Genomic DNA, 23,111 nt, shown 5'->3' with positions numbered 1-23,111 from the left:
AGGTGATGACATTGTTGTATTTCGGGCTCATCAGACGCTTGTTTTTCAATGCAAGGAATTTATGCAAGATTCCGGCATACCCAAGTTTGTGTTAAGAATTGATGACAATCTGAGCTTTGAAGCATTTCATTCTGGAGTAAAATGCTCTATAACGTCTCTATCAGCAAGTAAATGTTCCAGATGGTCACAGATTCAAGAAGCTGTGAGATTCTTGCATTATATGGAATTATCTCATCAACAAAGCATTCTTTTACAACAGATGAAATCTATGAATTTTATGCCGGCTATAGAAAAAAAATACACCGTGGAAACAATCGTTAGGTCCTTCGAATATTTTTCTTTGTCCAGAAGCTCATACAACCGACTGAGACGGGATTTTAAGTTGCCCAGTACTAGAACACTTACAAGACTCACATCAATTGTCAAAAACACTGATGATTTTTCTTTTCTTCGGAACGTTTTTGCTTCATTAGATCAGAGGCAAAAGACATGTCTGCTTTTAATCGATGAAGTTTATGTAAAGGCAATGCTGCAATACCACGGTGGTGCCCTCTTTGGCAAAGCTGTAAATAAGCCAGATTTGCTTGCAAATACAATGCTGAGTTTTATGGTAGTATCTCTTTTTGGAGGCCCCAAGTTTGTTTGCAAAATGTTGCCTGTTAGAAAACTCGATGCAAAATTTCTTTTTCAACAAACTCAGCAGCTTATTTCAGTAATTAAAAATTCTGGTGGAAAATTAGTTGCAATACTTTGCGATGGTAACCGGGTTAATCAAGCTTTTTTCAAATCATTTTCTACCAAACCTGGTGCTTCATGGCGAACGGTTGACGACATCTTCTTGCTGTATGATTACGTGCATTTGCTCAAGAGCGTACGCAACAATTGGATAACAGAAAAAACTCAAGAAATACAATATACTAGTGCCGGAAGAAAACGCATCGCAAAGTGGTCTGATCTGAAAGCACTTCATTGTCATGAGAAAGAAAAGCTGGTAAAACTTTCTAAACTTACTGATGTATCCATATCGCCGAAGCCTATCGAAAGACAAAAAGTATCGACTTGCCTTCAAGTTTTCTGTGACGAAACGTTGTCTGCGCTAAGAACGCACCCACTTCTTATTGATGATGCAAGCGACACTGCCATTTTCCTGCAAACCTTCATTGACTTCTGGAAAATAGTTAATGTCCACGGTCCTTATGAAGATACCAAGTTCAATGACCAACGACGTGCAGTTATCCGATCAGTGTCTGATAACAATTTGCGATACTTAACAAGCGTTGGTGATCTCGCAAAAAATTTGTCTCCAGTACTTGCTAGCTCACGCGTGAAGTCGTTGACTCGAGATACCTCATCGAACTTGGCTCATACTTGCTACGGACTGGTTGATTTGACGAAGTTTCTTCTTGTCTCTGGTACTCATGATTATGTTACTCTGGGAAGTTTTACAACAGACCCACTGGAGAAAGAGTTTGGCAAGCTTCGACAGGGTTCCGGAGGCACCTACTTCATATCCGTCCAACAAGCTTTAGAAAAACATCAAATACGCAAAACCAAGCTGTGCTTGAGGTTAAACACTGATTTATTTGAAGCCACTGCGCAAGTGTCTCACACTCATAGCTGTCCTAAATGCTGCTTCAGTTTATCAGAACGTTTTTGTGATATGATTGACAGTTTGCCACAACTAGAAACATGCTTATCTGAAGATACTAAAATGGCTCTAGTGTACATTGCAGGCTATGTTTCACGACTTGATCACGATGATGAGAACACGTACAGTATTTATTCGCAGTATGGCTCTTATCTTAATGAGTTGAATCGAGGTAAATTAAAAGTACCTGGTGATTGCTTGTGTCATTGGTCATTTTTTTGCTACATCATGTTTCACGCTATTGCTGATTTAACCTGCATCTCATCACTTTGTAAGGTATTTCTAGTGATTTCAGACTTCTATGGATTTCATGTTTCGAAAGCTCACTGTCGTATTTTAAGCAATATCTTTTTTAACAACTATTCTTCACTTTATTGTCCCAGATCTGACAAAGAGCCGAGACAGAAAATTCTCAAGCTTGGGAGTTAATTATCATGGATTAGTTAACGTTAGTTTATGAGCTTTTCTGGATATTTATCTTGTTTTTTTCTTGAGTGTTTTCATTAATACTACTATAAGTCGGGTTAGCATAATAGTCAAATTATATTGACCTACTAAAGATGATGCGTATCAGCCTTGTCTCGATATTGACTTGTTTATAAGGCTTGGTGAATGATGCATTACTTTTTACACGTTAACAATTCATCTTTTAACTAACCGAGTCTAGGCTACGAGTAGCTGGTGCATTGTTTTTTACATACTTTTGGCTAGTGATGTTACCACTTTTTTAAATATCTCAGTGTTATCATGGCTCATCCACCGCAATTTTCAAGGTTGGTGTGGTACAATATCAGTATCACGAACGATTTAATTGTATTTTTCCTTTTACAAGTTTGTGATGGGCCCGTTTGATACAAGATTAAAAAATACTTAAATTGTTTACAAGACGAGTAGCGTAGCCTGCTTGGCGATTTATTTCAACTTTCAGTAGGCGACCGTTCTGTAACAACATACAGTATTAATTTTTTAAAGCTGCCACAGCTTTCGTTTCAGTGTTATAAATCTTAACGTTCAATGTCGGTTCAATTGAAGACAATGGCACTATGACGTCACTATCTGCCCCCAGTTTTAACAATCCCATTGTACGTTGTCATGGCCTCTAATATAGTCCGTCTTGGTCCAGTGGGAAGAGAATTTCATTTTTTTTAAATAGGCTCTAAAGCATTTGAATAGGCCTACATGTTTGAAAGATTGGTTAGTTTTTGAATCTTTTTCCTCGGACTGACAAAGCCTTGAATATGTTATTCCTGGTAGTTTCGCATACTTGTAGGCTAGAGGATTTTGACGCATTTGTTTGTAGGCAGAACACTATAGCATCCAAAAAGGTTGTAGGTAGGCTAATTGTGGACATCATTTTGGCAAAGCCCTTGTTGTCTCCAACTTCTTTGATCTGCAGACTGCATTCATCACTTTCTCTCTTTTAAAAAAAAAACTTTCTCTCATAGATAGACTATTGGCATTTTACCAAATAGCCTACTCTATCTTTTTAACACAATATAAAATGATTTTGCCATGACAATAATAGAAAACTTCTGGATGATAATCTAATAAGTTATTTTCGATTTGTTGACATTTTTGTACTAATTTAGAGATGAAAGTGTTTTTGTTGCGACCGTGCCATAATTTAAACCGATTGTCTCGCTTTGGTATCATGCACTTTATAGCCTAACGTCCGTATTTTGTCGCTTCCACCTTTTTCTAGACCTCTGCTATGTTTGGCATAGCAGCATAGCATATATTGTTTTTTCATTGTGATAGTCAGAAATAAAAACTAACTGAACTGCGTAAACCCCAAGGTTTCCAATTAAATTTCAAAAAATGTATTCTAGGATCACGTATAGCCTACTTTATGTTGCGGAAATAATAGGCTATTGTAGGCCTATAGCCGATGAGCTATTTTATGACCATATTCTGCTACTCCACAGACCGTGGATTTATGCCACTGAAGAAATATCATGGTTATCTCACTATTACGGAGAACACGGGGTATATAACGGAGAAGGATACGTTGCTTACTTTCCTAATACTAGCACTGAAGCCCATGCCACAGCCAACGGTTTGAGGCAGAAAAAATGGATAGACGAGTTCACAAGACTGGTTATTCTTGAGGTTGTTTTCTACAATGTTCCAACTAGAATCTTCTGCGTCGTAAATGTGGGAATAGAAACTCTAAACCTTGGAACAGCATCGGTGACTTCCAGTATGATGTTTATGAGATCACATCATATCGCGTAAGTAGCCTAAGCTAGGCTATTATAGGTCTTGGTCTACTATTGTTTTATATTTTTAGGCTTACTTTTATTTTTATGATTACAGAGAGGGCGATTTTATTAGCTTTTAAGATACGGTTCGAGAATGAATGGATGAAAAATACAAGAACAAATTTATAGCAATAGACAGCACTAGCAGCACAGAACTATCTTACTGTTTTCTAGTTTAGATGCTACCTGTCATAAGGCTTCCGCCATTTCTAGTCTTTACAAACCTACTTGATTTTCATTCAGGACTGCTTGGGATGTCATCGTGTACATTGGACTGTACAGTATTCTCTTGATAGTCTTCTATCATCTGTTTGATGTCACGAGTCAGTTGCGAGAGAAAGGATGGAGATTCTTCTACAATGTGTGGAATATCCTCCATTCTCTCAACTTGATTTTATCAGCATTTTCTGTTGCTTTGTATTTGACAAGGTAATTATTAAAGAAACTTTTGATATTCGGGTTTGACTAGCCTACAATCAAAATGTGTAGGCTTAGGCTACTTAATCTTAGCCTATTCGCAGCTGGCCTGCTCCTAAATATTCTTTTTTGGTCTGGGTTCAGGCTGCAAAATTAAGTGAACTGTAAGGCTAACTGCAATGATTGTTTGTCGATTAAAAGACATAAAACTGGCACAAGCCACTCTCAGCAAGCTTTTAGCACTTTAAACAACCTAAGTTTGCTTCTAATACAAACCAAGGTGTTGCGACCGTGCTAGCCTATATTTTAAAACTGATTGTCCTGCTTTGGTACATGCACTTCATAACGTCCGCGTCTTATTGCTTCTACATTTCTAGACCTCTGCTATGTTTGGCATAGCCTATATATTGTTTTTCGTTGTGATGGTCGGAAATACAAACTGAATCCTCAGCTTTACTCTAGGGCCATGCCTACTCTGATTTTGCAGAGCATCTCAAACAGATTTAGCTCTCTTTGCGTATTCTCAAAATCGACCGTCGTATCACCTATTCCACACATCCGCCAATCTCGCTTACGTTACAAGATGTTTGATGTCGACTTGCGTATTCTTGACCATGGCCTACACGATTCGAGTGAGTAACAGACTGAAACGTTGAGTCCTTTTTAGAACCTAGTGCTAAAGGTAGCCTATCGCTGACTATGCAAGATATAATTTGCCGATCTTACAGATCATTCCATTATCTTCAGAGAGGCGTTTGTAGGTTCGAACAAGACAACTCGAAAGCGGCACTTGCTCTGCTTTAATTTAGATTAATTGCACCAAACTAGCCCATATCCTCAAACACGCCTAGACCAGTCAGTGGCGTAGCCAGAAAAATAATTTGGGGGGGGCCAAATATTTGATGAATTGAAGAGAACGACAAAGTGTTTGATTTAAGACATCGCTACCTAGTGTGCTGTGGCGTATTCTGGTGGGTTAGGCAAGGGAAGCAATAAAGCCGGCGGGGGGGGTTTTGAGTTTAAATTTTTGCAAAATTACACTCAAATAATGGATTATAGCGCTTTCTGGAAACACTTTCAGGGCAATATTTGTATGAAATTTATTAGTAGATAAACAGCTATTAACTTATTAAAGGTAGCTGTTACAGTTACACACGAACAGGCAAAAACTACGGCTAAAATTAGAGAACACAAAAAACTCAGCTACACAAAAACCCAACAGAGTAAGCCATTCTGAAATTGCTTCCACAGATTAGTTAAAAGAAGCGTAAATCGCGTAAACTTTGCGCGATTTAAGATTTGCAAAATTTATTGGTGTCTTTCTTTGTGTCTAAAACAAGTCCTGGGGGGTGTTAATAGCCAGATGTCTTGGAAAACGATATAAATTTATACAAATTATATTATATTTTCAACACCGGGTTCAACTTCTAAATCCAAACTTTGAAAATTTGTGGAGGGGGGCATGGCTCCTTTCGCCCTCCCCCTGGCTACGCCTATGAGACCAGTGGAAAGATGTAAGAATATCTGCAGAATAGGACTGTCTGCTCAGAGATATAAATACAAGAGATAGGCAATAGAATCCGCGTGCGCTTTAAACAGGCGGCGATGTTGAAAAGCGGTCACGGTTGACTGGATAGGGATCAAGCGGCAGCTCTCGATGCCCGCAAACTGCAAAACGTGATAATTTCAAGCAGTTTACCAGAGGTTTACAGGTTTAGTGAGGAAGTTCCATGGAATTTGATGGTTCTAGTTCAGTTTTGTAGAGCTTGCATTAATATTCGTCTATTGGAAAATTAAATATGGTAGATAACTTAATTGCTATCAAGCTAAGTTACCGTATGTATTATTGACCAGTCGGCAATAAACCTAGCAGATTACGGTAGCCCTTTTGGATTTATTGATTATTTTGCGAGTAGACTATATGTAGGAAGCAACATGCAGGTTTAGCAAGAGTTTCAGTTTTTAACACTTTGCTCCTCAAAGGGAGGCCAGATTTGGCCCCCCCCTCATATTTCCTTTGATTGCTTGAAGCACAGTAACGCCATGCACTTGGTTTTTCTTGACTTTTCCTAAAATCGCCAGGCGGATCTGATGATATTAAATTTGATGCTAAAAGTTGTGTAGTTTTCTTGTAAATTCAAGATTTTGGTGAATTTTTGCTATTTCTAGCTAACTTCCAGCAAAGCGTGAAATGGATTACATTGCGATTACAAGCCATAAGCTCATAATTGCTTCGTGCATCGATATGCGCGAGCAGAGAGAAACATCTTCTTGTTTTCCTTTGTTTGGTTTGACCTCAATAATACAAAGCGCGTTATTTCTTATGCCACAAAAGAAAAGCCAGTGATCACAAAGCTGTTAATTAGAAACAATAATAGCAAACGTTTTTTTGCGTTATCAGCTCTACGAACAATAGCAATCCATGATCAAAATAGTAGGCAATGTAGGCCACAAACTATTCAAAACAGATGTTTCAAGCAGATAATATTCATTGACGAATAAAAAACGTTGCAATAAGAAATCTTCCCTTGGGTAAAGACACGAAAAACCTGGTTTCGAAATAAACGTTCTATGGAAATGCTCTCATTGGCAAAATTTGCAATTGAGGAAATGTATCACTGCAAATGCTTTTGGGAGAAGCCGGAGAAATAGCGTTTTCGCAAACAGTAATTGTAAGATATACTCAAAATTATGAGATAGGCTCCATTTAGGCTACACGTAGCAGCTAACTCGATGGCTACATGTCCCTTCCCTGCTTTATGTTGCCTACTTGTTGTTATGTCTTGCATTTTTGTTTCACAGTGCACTGTGTGTTGTTCCAAAGAGCGCAAAATAAACATGATAATGCCTTGTCTTACATTACAAAATATACATTACAAAATATTTTGTAATGTGGACGAGGCATAAAGCTAGGCGTCACATAAGACAAACAACGAATCAGCTTTCTTGATCATTGATTCAACATCTGAATACGTTACGCCAATGTATAAGAGGCCGGCTATTGTGAAAACCCGTCATTTATAAACGATCCGATTATACCAAAAGTGAGACAAACTAGTGGATCAAAGAATGAATAAATAATGCTGAGAAAACTAAATCTAAGTGACGAACAATACCGATGTCTTCATTTATCTTGGAAAAATGCTGCCTAAACTTATCAACAAAAAATACAGTAAATAACGGCAAGGACCCGAAAGCAGAATTTGCTCGACTTTGGCATGAATTTAGTCAGACATCTAATAATTCCACACATACAATAACGGGCTCTCAACGGCTGTAAGATACATAATCAACCTGGTTCTGGGCGGTTTGTGTAACAGTTTAGGGGAAGACACTACTTGAAATGATGCACCACACAAAAGATTTTCAATGAAGACTGAGTCTAAAAACAGATGTGGATTGTGCTGCACAACGACTTCAAGTTTAGGACAGAAAAAGCACAAAAATATCACGATAAAAATAAAGACCTTGTGGGAAATTTTCGAGAATCATAACACGATGCCAATACCATAAACGCGTAGTTTGCATGCTGCTCTAAGCTGGCCGGTGACTACAAAGGTAGACAATACAGGCAGTTTATAATTCGATAACAGCGTAATAAACATTATAAATACATAGACCGACAATTTCTTTTACAAACGTTTTACGTCTAATAATAATTTTTCCCCAAAAATTTTTGTGAAGCGCTTGCAAACCACGGTTTTGTAAAATAATTCATTATTATTATTTTTGACTTCTCGAATGTTGTAAAACGTCATCAGCAAAATCACTATAAAACATTTCATTACTTCAATGTAGTAGGCCTATGAATTTTTTATAGAATTGTAGCCACGTTGTTTCAACAGAGAAGCCATTTTTTGGAAATATAAAGTTATAGAAAATAATTTGCAATCATGCAAATGTTTGGAAAGAATCTAGGAAGTCTTCTCACAATCTGGCACAAAATGATTATGTTTATTGTATCTCTGCAATATTTTTTACGACAAACTTTGAAGCTTCGTTATAATCATTTTTATCTTTGAAGTCAAAAGTTAATTTTTTTTTGGCCAGAAACATATTCGCTGCCTTGCTGATGTTGTCGGCTTTAGGCGTATTTTTTGTGCTTCAAACAATAAGGACCCAGTCAGCAATCCAGTCCTTTTACATTGATTCAATATTTGTAAACGTTAAATTTATGTAGATTTGCTGACTGTGGGTTATTTCACATTTCTTTTGTTTACGCATGATCCTCAATTCGCTGTTGCATTGTTTCGACGTTGGCGAACTAAAAATGTATTTTCAAATTGATTGACAGAATCTTCAATAAAAAGTGAGCTTCGAACTTAGCTTTGTTGATGTAAATGCTGTATTTTTTGTGGATGTAATTTATGAGTCATGTTTGTAAACAACCGTAAGCGAAATGACTTATGATGCAGCCTGCATGATATTTGTGATGCGACTTGACACAAATCCACAATTTCAAAAGCACCTAATTTGAACTTAGAAATTTCAGATAAGGTCAACAACTTGTTCAATTGTCTTCTCTCTACTAAAAATATTCATACCACAAACTCAATTGTAGACCTAAAATACACAAACGAAGATGTAAACAGCTATTCAAGCAGGCTAAGGTGTTACTTATGAGAAGTTTTGTTCCCTAAAACTAGAAGCTAGCCATGAGTTTTGGAAAGCATTAGTTTAGGACAAAAATGTAAAAGAACAAACGCAGTTTTTTTTTTCAAATTCGTGTAACAATATTACTCTGATTGTAACTATTTTAGAATCAATGAGTAGCCTACAATAAGATTTGCTTGCAAGGCGTAAATCTTTATCAATGCAATGATTCGGCACACCGCACACACACTTCGTGCGGTTGATCGAGCTCTTTGTTATTCAGAACTTTGCATGAAATCGGATTAGCATGGTAATTAAGCAGCGGCAAGATAAATCAAAATTGTCGTTTTTGGGTACCTTTGCAAAAATTGAAATATCAAGTTTAACATATAAAATTTTGAAATAAAGATTTTTCAAACTTATAGACAAATGATTTTTTTTCGCGCCAGAGCAACTTCTGTTGAAATAGCACCAGCGGATAAGACGTAACAACTGATTGAATTTGATCCAAAAACGGCCCCCCCTTGAGCAGTTAACTTCCAGAAAAAGGTTGAAAAGCAAAGGGTTAAACTAACTAGCTAAATACTTAGTCATGGGCATGGTAGTTCTTATCACCATTTGCAAGATTAGGTTATGAATTGTGGTGTATTTTACAGTTATGAATTCTGTTGTTATAATCATTCATATTTGTTTTATAATTTCAGGAATGTTATCATTATGCTATTTATTTGCAGTTATTTATTAGATTATAAATGCCAGCTTCGAATCGCCCAATCCCTCAGTGTCACACGGATAGAAGTAAAAGGTTTTTCTATATTTAAACTGTCAATGTTTATGCGAAAGGGAAGTACAGTGTGGCATAATGAAGTTTTGAAGAATGTCATACTTAAGTACAGAGATGAACGTGATCCAAGAGATAATATTAAACAAATTCTTCACAAAGGAAATGCTGGAATTTGTGAGAAACACTTTAATGCAGCATGATGCAGAGGACATAATAATAAATTCCAAAAGTAGCAGTAAATCTTTGAAGTTTGGTGCCGTCCCATGCTTAAACTTGCCACAGAGAACCGGTGATAAGCTGCTGTATCCACTATGCGTCTAACACTGGTCCGAGACCGAATTACACCATCATTACATGAAAACATTGGAGAAGTCAAGAAATCTTTTAACAGGATAAAACGAATTGGGTGGCAATTTCAAGAACATGCAGATTATATTTCAATTCAAAAGAACGACCTTGTTCTTATTGTAAATATCTCAACATTACAATACAAATTTAGTGTGTCTAACTTTCATTTTAAAGTGTCTGAGGACAGTCAGGACACAATGTTCTGTAACAAGCTTGGTGCCCAAATCACAGAATTAGAAGCACTTCCAGCAAAAATGTGTCCCGGTATTACAACAAAGCCGGTCATTGGCACTAATTGCATTGTATATTACAAAGCATACAATGTATTACAATGTTGACTGATTTTCAATAAATATTTTTTGAAAGTCAACTTGAAGTTAATCAAAAGAATTGTAAAACAAAATATCATCCTGAGATTATCCGATTTGCTCTCAGCCTGCAGTTAAAAAGTTCCTCTGCATATGATCAACTCGGATCAACTTCGTGGAGTTTTGCGCTTGCCATCAAAACGTACTTTATTTGATTATCGTCATGTGCATCAAAACCAAACCGGGACATTCAGCAATCATATTCTGGATGGATTAAAAAATCAAAGTGATTCATGCAAAGATTTTGAGAAATACCTTTATATAACGTTTGATGAAATGAAAGTAGCTTACGATCTAATTTAGTATTCAAATCTGTTGTATTCTTACTTCTGCCTCGTTATTAAGTCAGGAGATACTTCGGTAAGATATAGGATTTTGTATATTGAACGAAACGCTTAAAGTCAGACAACACAATAACAACGCACTGTACTTCACAAACTCTTCTCTTCTACTGCATGAAGATACAACCACGTCTTAATTAGCACGAGAGTTTACGCCTCATTGAATACTTAAGCATCCATGCAACTTTCCGCAGACCATGTGTCGAAACTAAAAGCAATGACCCGTAGCGATACACAACACCTCCCTTCTACTCTGAAAACCCGTGAAAGAGTTAACATTCAAACATTCTTTTTGGCTTACGTCTTCTTGAAGACTTTCTTGGGGGTTGTTGGACAGGATTGAATGTTTCCACATCTGCTTCATCTGCTGGATGGTCAAAACGCGGTTGTAGCTGTTCGATGTGCCTTTTCCACGTCGGACCGTGGGGTAATACCCGCACGTTTACACTGCGGCTACCGAACACTTTCGTTACCACAGCTGGGACCCACTTAGGATCTTGTGTCTGTCGGGGTCCGCAATACAGCGCATAACAGGGGGTTCCCACTGCGAACTTAGGTCTTTCCACGCTCTGAAGTGCTTCCGCATGTCCTTGCCTGTTGACTTGCTTACTTTGTGCGAAGTGGGCTGGTGACGGTAGCAGGACGTCAATCTTGGCGCGAATGCGGCGCCCCGAAAGCAGTTCACCTGGTGATAAGCCACTTGATAGCGGTGTTCTTCTGTATAGCATTAAAAACTCTAGAAGTGCTTGCTTGGGTGGCAAGCTCGACTTCTTTAGTGCTTGCTTGAACGACTGGACAAGCCGTTCTGCAGCCCCGTTCGTTGCTGGGTGATAAGGTGCCCCTGTCAAGTGCACTATACCCCTTTCTTTGCACCACTGCTGGAATTCCTCGGATTTAAAACTTGTGGCGTTGTCCGATACAATTGTATGTGGATAGCCAAAATGCGAGAAATCTTCTTCCAGCAGCTCAGTTGTAGCTTGCGTTCCCACTGATGTAGTTGGGTGAATGCAAGGGTACTTAGAGTACGCATCTACAATGACTAGCCAATTGCGTCCCATAAAATTAATTGCATGGTCAATATGAATTCTACTCCACGGCTTCTCTGGCAACATCCACGGGTGGTTGGTTGCTTTTGCCGGTTTGTTTTGATGTTCGGAGCATGCAGTGCACTGACGACAGTTTTCTGCAATGTCTTGGTCGATTCTGGGCCAATAAACTGCTGACCGTGCGAGCTGTTTCATTCTTTGTATCCCGAAGTGCCCAAGATGAAGAAGTTCCAGGACTTGTTTGTGAATACTTCGTGGAATGACTAGTCGGGCTCCATAGAGTAAGCAACCATTCTCTACAGACAATGATGGAGCGATTCTTCTGAAGTCCTCTGTCGAGTAAGCGTCACAATTTGGTGCTTCAGACGTCTTTGATTCAGGCCATCCTTCCCTGGTGTATCTCATTACCGTTGAGATGACTGGATCCTTGAGAGACTCTTTTGGGATCATTCCAGGCTCTGTTGGATTCAGCTGAGCGTTTATCATTTTGATGGTACTCACTACAAGAGTGTTCTCTTCCTCTTCCTTTCCGTCGAAGATGGCGTCTTCTCCCGCAGGCAACCTGCTGAGTGCGTCAGCGTTGCCGTGTTCTTGCGTTTTCCTATACTCAATTGAGTAGTCGTATTGACTCAACATGAGTGACCATCTTGCCAAACGGTTGGCTGCTAAAGCTGGTGTGGCTTTGTTTGGCCCGAATAATGCCAGTAGTGGTTTGTGGTCTGTGATTAGAATAAACTTTCTTCCGTAAAGATATTGGTGGAACTTTTGTAATCCAAAAATTATTGCTAGCGCTTCTTTCTGTATCTGGCTATAACGCCTTTGCGTATCTGTCAATGTTTTAGACACATTGGCGATTGGTCGTTCTTGGCCATCTTGGAAACGATGGAAAAGTACCGCTCCAATTCCGACACTTGACGCATCGCATGATATGCCGACAGGCAGAGAAGGATCGAAATGAGCTAATACAGAATCTGCGCAGAGCACCTTCTTTAGAGTTTGAAAAGCTTCTTCCTGCTCTGCTTCCCATTGCCACTTTACTCCTTTTCGTGTGAGCTTATGAAGTGGTTCTGTCGTGGAAGATAGGTTTGGCAAAAACTTGCTGTAAAATTGCACGGAACCAAGAAAAGACCTCAGGCTGGACACATCGTTTGGTGGTGGCATCTGTAAAACTGCATCCACTTTATGTCCTTTTGCAATGCCTGTCTTGGATAGCCGGTGACCCAGGTACTCAACGCTTGGTTGAGCAAAGGCGCATTTTTCCAGACGACATCTTAAACCCTTTTCTTGCAAGCGATGCATAAGCGCTCTCAAGTTTTGCAGATGTTCCTCAGCGTTGTGTCCACTCACCAAAATGTCGTCTAGGTAAACGGCTACTCCTTTCAAATCAGAGGTGAGTTGACCCATAATTTCTTGGAAATAGCCAGGAGCTGAGCTGATGCCAAAAGGTAATCTCATCTGGAGTAAGACTCCTTGATGGGTGCTCAGAGCCAGCTTCTTTTGACTTTCTGGGCTCAGCGGTATTTGGTTATAGGCATCAGCCAAGTCGATTTTTGTGAATCCATAACCACCTCCCAGCTTGTGCATGAGCTCTTCAGGCAGAGGAAGAGGTTGTCTATGTGTTTCCAGCTGAGAGTTGGCGGTAACGGAATAATCTCCACAAACTCGGAGGGATGCTGTGCTTTGCCCTGGAAGTTTTGTCTTGCGTACAGGCACCACAGGAGTACCGTAATCATTAAACTGGGTTGGCTTCCAAACCCCTTTCGCAATGCCAGCGTCATACGCTTGGGCTAAATCAGACTGTATGGCAAATGGTACCGGTCTGGGCTTACAAAACACGGGCTTGACATTCGGTTTAAATTTGACATCAAGCTCAAAATCTTTCAAACACCCCAATTCTGGTTTAAAAAGGTCAGGAAACTCATTACATAATTGCTTACAAGCATTTTGGAGAGATTGGTCTGCGGAAAGGTTATCAAAAACATGATTTACACCATTCACATTAGGGGAGGGTGGGGTGGTTTGAACCACTTTTCTCAATATTCCTAATGTCTGCTTCAGGATTCAATTTTTCAGCAATTTTTTTGCATGACATCCAAGTCTAGGATGTACTTGAGCAAGCCCAAAGTGAATTTGCAAATGAAATTTATTACAACGAAAAATATAAAGTATTTTCAGAAAGTTCTCAAGTGGTTCAAATCACCCTTGGGTTGGGGTGATTTGAACCACTCAAAAGGGTGATTTGAACCACACTGGGGTAATTTAACCCACCTTTTCAAAGTTGGATAAATACACATTGTTTCACAAATAATCAATGAAAAAGATGTCTCAAACATTTACAGCGGTATAAGTACAAAAATAATAAAAAACATGCAACACAAACAACGACCAGTAACTGTCAATCAACTGTCTCGTAAGAGTAATTAAGCATTGTCAACATCAATATGTTATCATTCCAAATTGAACTCTTTCAGGCAACAATTGAATATAAAATGGCTCTCCCTTCTTGCAGTTCCTCCCGCTTTTTGTGGATTGGGTAAAACTTTTACTATGTCGCTTCGTGGAAAAGACCCTTCATCATTTTCTTTGAATGTAAATGATGGCTTTCCACTCTTATTTGTAGATGGAACCTTTTGCAAGAAGCGAGCTTCAGGCTCCTCGTCGATTGTGCCCACGTCATCTATCTTGCCAATGTAATGACGTGTGTTCTCTTTGGTATTAAATTTAACAACAACAAAATCTCCTACAGCAAGTTCTTTGGGATTTTGCTCTTCATTTACACTACTTCCACTCTCTGATGCTGTGTCTGACATATCGTCCAAAGGAACTGCATCATCCTCATCAGAACTTGAGCTTTCATTAAGAGCTAGCACACGTTTTGTGGGGGGTTTCTTTGGCTTTGGTCTAATAATTTTTTGTTTTCTTCTGAGCAATTTTTCCTGCTTTGCACGTCTTTCTTCGTGCTGAATTTTTATTGCCTGTTTTTCTGGAGTCTCTGTGAGAACCCGACTTTTTACTCGTTTCCTTTTGCGTTGAACTCTTGGGGTTTTGCTTGATGGTAATGGAATAACTTCGTTGGGTGGTATGAAGCTTTCTGAGGCGTGATATTCCTCGAGATCTTGCAATGAAGATACGGGTAAATGTGTCGCACCTTCAAAGAAATAAGCATTATCAGTTGATCGGTTAGCAATAGTGTTGGGAACTGCGGCCATAACATTAGCTTCATTCACTTCAGGTTGATGGGAGGTACTTGTTTGGGGATTTGGTCTATCACTCAGAAGTGATGGGGCAAAATCTGTGTCTGTGAATATACTTTTGTTAAAAGGATATATTCCTGTAGAGGCAAAGCCAGAAGTGATGTTCCTTGGCGTCATAGCGTTTAAAAAAGCCTCCTTAACGCATTGTGGAATGTCATAAATCCGAAAAGTTTTGTTGTTGTAGGTTCGCATCCATCCATCTACAGCCTGGTTGTAATAGCCTTTAAATGGCCCAAACACTGATTTATCAAGCGGTTGAAGTTTGTGAGAAGTGTGAGGAGGCAAAGTCAGCAATTCAATGCCACTTTTATCAGCAAACTCCACAGCCTCCCAAGAAACGTGAGACTCATGGTTGTCGAGAATTAAGAGGACAGGTTGAGAGGGGGAACAACCACTATGCTTCACAAAATGTTTCAAGTAGACCAAAAATTTTTCTTCGTTAATCCACCCAGATTTGGTACCTTCTCCAATGGATTCTGCTGGTCCATGTCTAACAAATTCCTCCTTATATCTTACTCTTGGAAAGATAAACATGGGGGGAATGGCAACACCTGAAGCACTGACAGCACATACAACTGTTACAAGTTCTCCTCTCTCTGCAGATGTCACAGAACCAACTTGTTTTTTTCCTTTCGTTGTCACGATATGATTTGGTCTTTGCACGGTTGTGACACCTGTTTCATCAAGGTTGTATATTCTACTTGCAGCAAAGTTGTACCTAAAACACAAAACGATACAATGAAGCCTTTTTCAGATCATAAGAATTGCTAAGTACAAAGCAATGTTAGGCTATTGTTACGAGACCTGTCCATAACTCTTCCAAGGTTGTCGAAAAACTCCCCAACAGTTGTTTTGTTGAAAGCTGTCGCTCTTCCTAAAGACGTCGCTTCTGGTTTACGACATGTCAGATGGTGTCTCTCCTTGAAACCTTCAAACCAGTCAATTCCTGCAAAAGTTTATGGGAAAGAATTGAGAGGTGGTGTGTGTTGAGTAATGTCGAAAAAACAAACCAATGTGATCTACAATGTGCTACCGTACACAATTTTCCACACAGAATTAATAAACAAGTTAATCGTGTCTGATTAACGAAACGTCGGAAAATAAATGCAGATTATCACTAAAAACACCTTGTGATAGTTTTGCTTATTTTACACCAGAAGAGCGTATCATGTTATTGAATTAAATGCCTGGTGAACAGTCTCATTCAATTTTTAAACAACATAGGCTTAAAATAAAACAAACCTGCCATCTTAGAAACCACCCAGTTACTTGGCATCTGAATGTTGTTCTTGTCAGCCAAACTGAAAGCCAACTCACGGCATTTGGTGCGTGTGAGTCCGTGAAATCTATCGTCCAGGTCTTTTATGTGCTGTGCGAGCAGACTTTCCAACTCCCAAGGAAACACCAGACTTTTTACCTTCGTTCTATTATAGCCAATGTTTTCTGAGAGTCTACCATTATCAGATCCAGGACGATTGCACTCTTTGTAATAGCGACCTAAAGTGGTCCTGTTAATATGTCTTCTTTTGGCAACTTCTCTGATCGACATTCCATTCTTTATTTCCTCCAAAGCAAGCAACATCTCCTCACGAGTGGCTGATGCGTGGCTTGTAGTTCTAACATGTTTGCGAGGCATAGTGATGGAAATAAAAACTTAAATTCAACTAATGCTTGTAATTTACTGTGGCCAATAGGAATACCCTGTGTAAGCAATTCGCAATATTACTACAGTTAACATAGACTGTATAGCCTATTTATAAGTAGCCAAATGCATACTAAAGCACTAGACTTACAATACATTGACTACTACAGACCGCAAACTATTTCAGAAGAAGCTACTAAAACTTATTTTCTTCTGGGAGGTTTGAGCCACCGGTTCAAACCTCCCGAATCAACTGGTTCAAACCTCCCTGTTGCCACCATTTTAAGAAACTTGTCTAATCAGCTATTAAATCTTTCACTTACAGAGCATTTCCCAGCATCATTAAACACCTTTTAGATAGGACTACTCATGGTAGTATTAACTATTGCCTAAGTAAAACAGCGAAGATGGCATGCAGCTACAAACTGAAATTCCTAAAATTTACTTTTTGCAAGGAAAACAAGTTCTAACCTGCTTGCGCTAAAATCGCTGCTGCTATCGCTCTAACGTAGACATGCTTTGGAATCACTTTACTTCCTCTGTCTACAGACATAGTTACGTCATTTCTACTTTTATGGTATCCGCAATAACAGCCATGGTTCAAACCTCCCAGTGGCTCAAACCTCCCCACTCTCCCCTACACACTTTAGTATCAGCAGGAGATATCAAAGCATCTACAGAAATTTGTAATTTAGAAATTGCATCTCTACCAAGTAAGTTCAAATCATTTACATTTGTCACAATAAACGATAAATTGTTACAGTTCACTTTAGAGCCTTCTGTCGTAACGGAATTCGGGTGAAAAATGCCAATAATTGGCAATTTGTGTCCGGAAGCGGACTCGAATTTCGAACTGCAATGTTGCAATGGTGGCTTGCCAAGCTGCAGCCAACGACGTTTACACATGAAATTTTCCCCAGCTCCAGTGTCAACTTCAAAACTAAACATCATGCTATCAATAGAAACACATTGTTGGAGCTGAGGCACATTATTGTTGGTTTTTACTTTTTGCAATTTAGTTTTACAAATCACCTTAACATGCGCAGTTCGCTTCTTCTTAAAACATGCCGGTTCGATATGTCCCTTCTTGTTGCAGTAGTTGCAAATGGAATCTTTGAAACGGCAATCTTTTCCAGTGTGGCCCTTCTTCCCGCAGCGTCCACACTGTAAGTTTCTTTTCGGATCTGCTCGCTCTCTATGGTTAAAGGAATTAGTTTGTCCTCTGTGCCATTGTCTCTTTTCTTCGACCACGTTAACTTGGCCAGGTGTAAACGGCTTTGATCCTTAAACTGTCTCTTTTGCTACCTTAGCAGCATCTTCTGTCTCCAAGGCAATTTGTATGGCCTTGGCAAAACTTAATTCTTCCGCGTCTACTTTGAACAAAGCTTTCAACACCGCTTCATTGCTGACGGAGCAAATAAAGCGTGTGCACATGGCCTCATCTTGAGCATCCTTTATAGAAGAAAAATCGCATGTTGAAGCGTCCTGTCGTATTCGAGCTGCCAGCGTGTTGATAGACTCGCCTGGCTTGCGGTGCATGTCGCTCCAGAACTTAAATCTTTCTCGTATCGTAAAACGTTTCGGGTCGTATTGGTCGTTCATGAACTTTGTTATTTGTTCCAAAACAAGTTTGTTTATCTCCACAGGAGGGCTCTGTTGTGCTGCAAGATTCTGCAACATCTTGTATGTGACTACACTTTGATTTGTCAAGAAAACTTGCGCAGCCTTTCCTTCGGGGACAGAGTGTGCTCCCAAAAATGTTTTGAATCTGGCGTGATAGTCAGACCATAACTCACTCGACGGATCGAATGCGCTGAAGTTAGGAATAACAGAACTACTCTCTGTTTTAGTAGTAGTTGTCCCTTGTTCTCCAAGCTTTTCTAAAGCTTTCGTGAGCATTTGCATTTGTTGCATCTGCTGCTGCTGTTGTTCCTGCTGCTGCTGTAATGCATGTTGTTGAGCTTCGCTTTGTCGATCAATTTGCAGTTGTTGCTGCTGTAGCTGTTCTTTCATCCAGACTTGAACGATTGCAAGGTGTATTTTTGCCGTATCTTAATAATTGGCATGAACAGATAAATGCAGACACTCAAGTTTTCAGGGAAATTAGAAAAAAGAAATTCATATCTGACTAAACCTTTAAAGGATTGAAATTATCAGTTACTGGCATGATTGGAATTATCGAATGCCTTTTTCTTTTGTCAAACAACATGCCATTTGTTTGTACAAAACGTGTGAGCCAAGACGTATTGGAACATATAAAGCTTCCATTTTCCTATAGCCTAAAATATATCGTATGCTTTTATAACCTTCGTTTTCAAAACGTAAACTAAGTGAACTCCGAAATCGAAAATACTGTACTGAATGCCTCGTGGCCTTTCCCTTATCGCTGTTGATCCATATCCACGCACCGTGACGGTGACGTCATCATTTTTCAACATCGATTTACGAATTGGCCACTTTGCCTATCTCTGTATTTATATCTCTGGTCTGCTATTGGTTTATTCCTTTCTACAGGTTATGCAAGGTCACCCAGTCTTCAACCTGATGTACGGGACGTTCAGCAGAGCGAAGAACGATCTTGTGGGTCACTCCTTCTATCTTGTCTTTCTCTACTGCAACTTCTGCCACGTTGGTAAGTGGAGTAAAATCAAATAGCGAAGGCTTGTACTAGCCTGTAGACTAAACCAGATTAAATCTATAATGTTGATTGCCTTCAAAAGAATTTTGAAACCTTGTAGACCCCTAATCTAAAAGTGACCTTGAGTAAATTTTTTAAATTACTTTACACGTAGGCCTATAAATTCCTAAATGAGAGCAAAAGTATGCTAAGCTACGTTGTGCGAGACCGATTACGCTGATAAGAGTATGGTAGCCTATGTCAGTTTCTTCCTCTCAACCGCGTTTCAGTTAACTCTGGGATTAGCCAATTTCTTACTTTCACAGTTAGCATAACTTTCAAACACAGTTTCAGTGGAACTTCGAGCCAATTTAGAGCTACACTTCATGTGAAAACATCCGATAAAATGAATTTGGCCTATGGAACAAAATAGCATTCTATTTTGTACCCTCAGTTACAGTAAAACGCCGTTTGAGCAATTTTGAAAAAGAAACCACCAATTACTTCAAACTGTGCCAACGGTTCGTGTAGGCTATTTCATGATCAGGGTATTGATCGGTCAAAACCAGGGAGTCGAACCGTTTGATTTTTCCGGTTCGGGTCCGGTTCTGGTTCAAAGATTGTTTCAAAATTTGGTTCAGTTCCGGTTCGAAGAAACTTAAAACCGGTTTTATAAGTTCCGGTTCGGGTCCGATAAAATTAGGCCTAGGCCTACTATTGCCCAACTACTAACTAGCCCAATTGGGTGTGAAAACCGCAAGGTTGGCAACACTGCTTTGCTCGGTAGGCACTTTAACATTACCCACTGGTCGAAGAGGTACGCAATCATGCGTGACATGTTCAATCAATATTTGTGTTTTAGTCACAATTTCGACTTGTTAAAGTGGCTACCATTAAGATCCTTCTTGCACTCAGTTCAGTTGCAGAAGAAAAAATAGTATTAGCAGAGGGTGGGAATCGAACCCACGAAATCGAAATTACTATACTCCTCTGCCCTAACCATTAGGCAACGGTGGTTGTGGTGAAGCATTCAGTTAAATTTCTTTGTATCAAAATTTTTCGATCAGAATATCACGTCACGAGTCACATGACTGAAATCAGCTGAATCGCGAATGAACATATATATGTCACGCATGATTGCGTACCTCTTCGACCAGTGGGTAATGTTAAAGTGCCTACCGCTTTGCTCCATTAACTTGCCTTTGTTGTTTGTTGCACAAGTTACAATCAAACTATATTGTCTATGATGTCACAGAACAGAAGTTGTTTACCTCAAAAAATTCCTCTCCAAAGCATCGATGATAGTGGATCGTGTGTTACGGAATAGGCTATAATTCATCCGTACAATGTGGCAATCAAGATAACAACATGCTACGTACAACTTCAGTTACCACAATGCGAACAATGACGTAATGCTGGAGTGAACCGCTTTTTTCAACCGGTTCGGGTACGGTTAGGGTTTAAGCTAACTCAAATTTTCGGTTCAGTTCCGGTTAAGGTTCAGACAAAATCGCACCAAAACCGGTTTACAAAAATCCGGTTCGGGTTCGGTTCGACTCCCTGGTCAAAACACCTGTCACAATCAATGTGCGAGGTCTCGCGACGGGATGCTTTGTATTTTGACCGAACGTGTTGTTTTGATTGTAGAATTCTTATGCGATGTGTTATTTTCGGTCATTGTCTTGTAGCCTAGTAACCCAGTAAACATTTTTCCTTGGCCCAACGTTGGCTGACGGTTGTTCGGGTTGGCGGAGGGTAGTGTATTTTTGCCAACTGTTGAAATATTTTAATTGAAGATACCGGTACCTTCGAAGAATTGTTGAAGTTTGCTTCATGGTATTCCTTTTATAAACTTCGAATTAGGAAGTCGTTCTTGCCAATGTTGGTGTGCAGTTGTACAGAACGTTGGGCCAACGTCATTATTTGCAGGCGAACTACGGTAACCCCTCAATTTTTTTATGTTGGCCCAAAGATTTTAAAATAAGTTGGCCCAACTGCAACGAATGGTGCAAGATACGTTGGGTCAACGGAGGGGCACTATTTTACCAACTGTCACACTACGGTGGGCCGAGGTACAATGTTTGCTGGGAACCTTTGATTGCGAAATCTGTATTATGTGACGTAATTCCAGATCATTCTACTGCTACGTGCAAATCTGGGAGCTTCTTTAAATTGCTTGTTTACAACTTGACAGAACAATGAGTTCGTATGATGTAACATTGCGTAACCTTCTCGAAGTTGCTGGACCAAACAACCCGCTATAAATAAGTGGTGTAATTTGCATTATTATTATTAGTGAGAGTTATGTTATGAGTTGCAGATTGTTGTGGTAGTGGGTAATAGATGCAGAGATTATTGTTGATTGAAAGCTGAAGTAATTGAATACAAGTAGCCTAGATGAGAATTGGTGCTGATATAAATCGTGTTCGAAATTAGAGTTAGGCTGTTTGAGAAGCCGTTCGAGTCCTTCAAGAATTTTCATTATCATTTCACCAGTAGAACTATTCGACATTTAATTGACTGCCTTTCGGTAATATCCCATTAAAATACGTCATTGAACCTTTCCAAGTAGTTTTCTTGGTAAGAGATAGAAAGAAATCGTGACAACACCCCATTTGTTACAGAGCCCTAGGCTACAGATTACAAATACGCCGACAGATCAACTTTTCCTGACGTTTGTGCATTTTTACTGGTTGATTGAATCTTTATCCTCGAACTGGGAAAGCTTCTTGCAGAGCTTTATCCTGGCAGTTTCGCATGCTTGTAGACAATGTAGAGGCTTTGAATTGCAGGCCCGGTCACCGAGGTTGACAGAGTGAAGTTTCCGATTGTTGAAGTCTTGTTGCCCGGGAACTATTCCGTCCTTCAGATGCTGCTAAAAAGAGAGCCGTCCTTAACGTGCGTTGCTCAAGCGCACACCTCAAAAGTCGAACCAGCGCCGCTTGATCTTGAAGTTTCTTCGTTCCAAAAATCACGCGCTAACCAACTGAGCCATCGGAACGGACCACCAGTTAAAGCATGCGTACGGTAACCTAGTACACTAGTACAGGCCTTTGTAACCCCGTAAAGCAAAATGAGCTTATTGTTGAGCTTTTTACTTTCAGGTTTCCTGTTGTTTAACGAGACCCAGGACTTCAGCACTGTACTCAGGACAATGCAAGTGGTAAGGCGCAGCTTCATAGTGTTGCATAGAACTTCAAGTTTCGTTCATTTTTCAGCGAGATTTAAGCTACACAATTTTAAAAACTTTGAGGGCTGCAAAACTGGAATTGTGGAAGCTATTAGGTTAGCCCAACATATTATATTATCAGTATTTTAACTGCTTTTCCTATCCAAGGTTCTGGGCTATTCCATGGAGGCTTACACATCATCAGATCTTCTCGATCGGTATCCTGTGCTTGGGTGGACCTATCTCTTGGTGTTCGTGATTGTCTTTGCAAAGTGCTTTGTCAACTTTTACGTGGTCATTCTGGAGAACTCATTTAGAGAAATCAAGTTGCTACGAAGGAACATCACCGGACAAGAAAACGTACTGACGTTTGGAAGAAAACAACTACGGTGAGTTCACTGCCTCGCCTATGTTCGCTCCGATAGCTCAGTTGGTTAGCGCGTGACTTCGTGAACGAAGAAGCTTCGAGATCAAGCGGCGCTGGTTCGGCTCTAGGGGTCTGCGCTTGAGCAACGCATTTCAGGACTGCTCTCCATTCAGCAGCATCTAGTGAATGGAATAATTCCCCGGCAACATCACTCTGCCAATCTCGGTAACCGGCCCTGCGTCAAAAGCCTCAACAA

General features: G+C 39.7%; 2 protein-coding genes across 2 annotated transcripts in view; one reads left to right on the top strand and one right to left on the bottom strand.

Moving 5' to 3' along the window:
• LOC145788273 (uncharacterized) overlaps window positions 1–23,111 on the top strand; it is a 53,750-nt gene that overhangs the window by 28,442 nt on the left and 2,197 nt on the right. Inside the window, exons 29-34 of the mRNA XM_082600055.1 lie at window positions 3,574–3,879; window positions 4,153–4,338; window positions 4,814–4,958; window positions 19,217–19,334; window positions 22,424–22,482; window positions 22,657–22,877. Of these exons, the coding sequence (XP_082456181.1) occupies window positions 3,574–3,879; window positions 4,153–4,338; window positions 4,814–4,958; window positions 19,217–19,334; window positions 22,424–22,482; window positions 22,657–22,877 (1,035 nt within the window). The remainder of the gene's footprint in view (window positions 1–3,573; window positions 3,880–4,152; window positions 4,339–4,813; window positions 4,959–19,216; window positions 19,335–22,423; window positions 22,483–22,656; window positions 22,878–23,111) is intronic.
• On the bottom strand, window positions 13,931–17,010 carry LOC145764830 (uncharacterized). The gene is made up of 3 exons (XM_082576511.1): window positions 16,303–17,010; window positions 15,865–16,006; window positions 13,931–15,778 (listed from the first exon to the last, which is right to left on the bottom strand). The coding sequence occupies exons 1-3, from the start codon at window positions 16,694–16,696 to the stop codon at window positions 14,254–14,256; spliced, it is 2,061 nt and encodes a 686-aa protein (XP_082432637.1). The 5' UTR covers window positions 16,697–17,010; the 3' UTR covers window positions 13,931–14,253.

The sequence above is a fragment of the Aplidium turbinatum genome, chromosome 2, assembly GCF_918807975.1.
Source record: "Aplidium turbinatum chromosome 2, kaAplTurb1.1, whole genome shotgun sequence".
NCBI classification, from domain to species: domain Eukaryota; kingdom Metazoa; phylum Chordata; class Ascidiacea; order Aplousobranchia; family Polyclinidae; genus Aplidium; species Aplidium turbinatum.
Note: the sequence above shows the minus strand (reverse complement) of the source record. Positions and strands in the feature narration are given on the sequence as shown.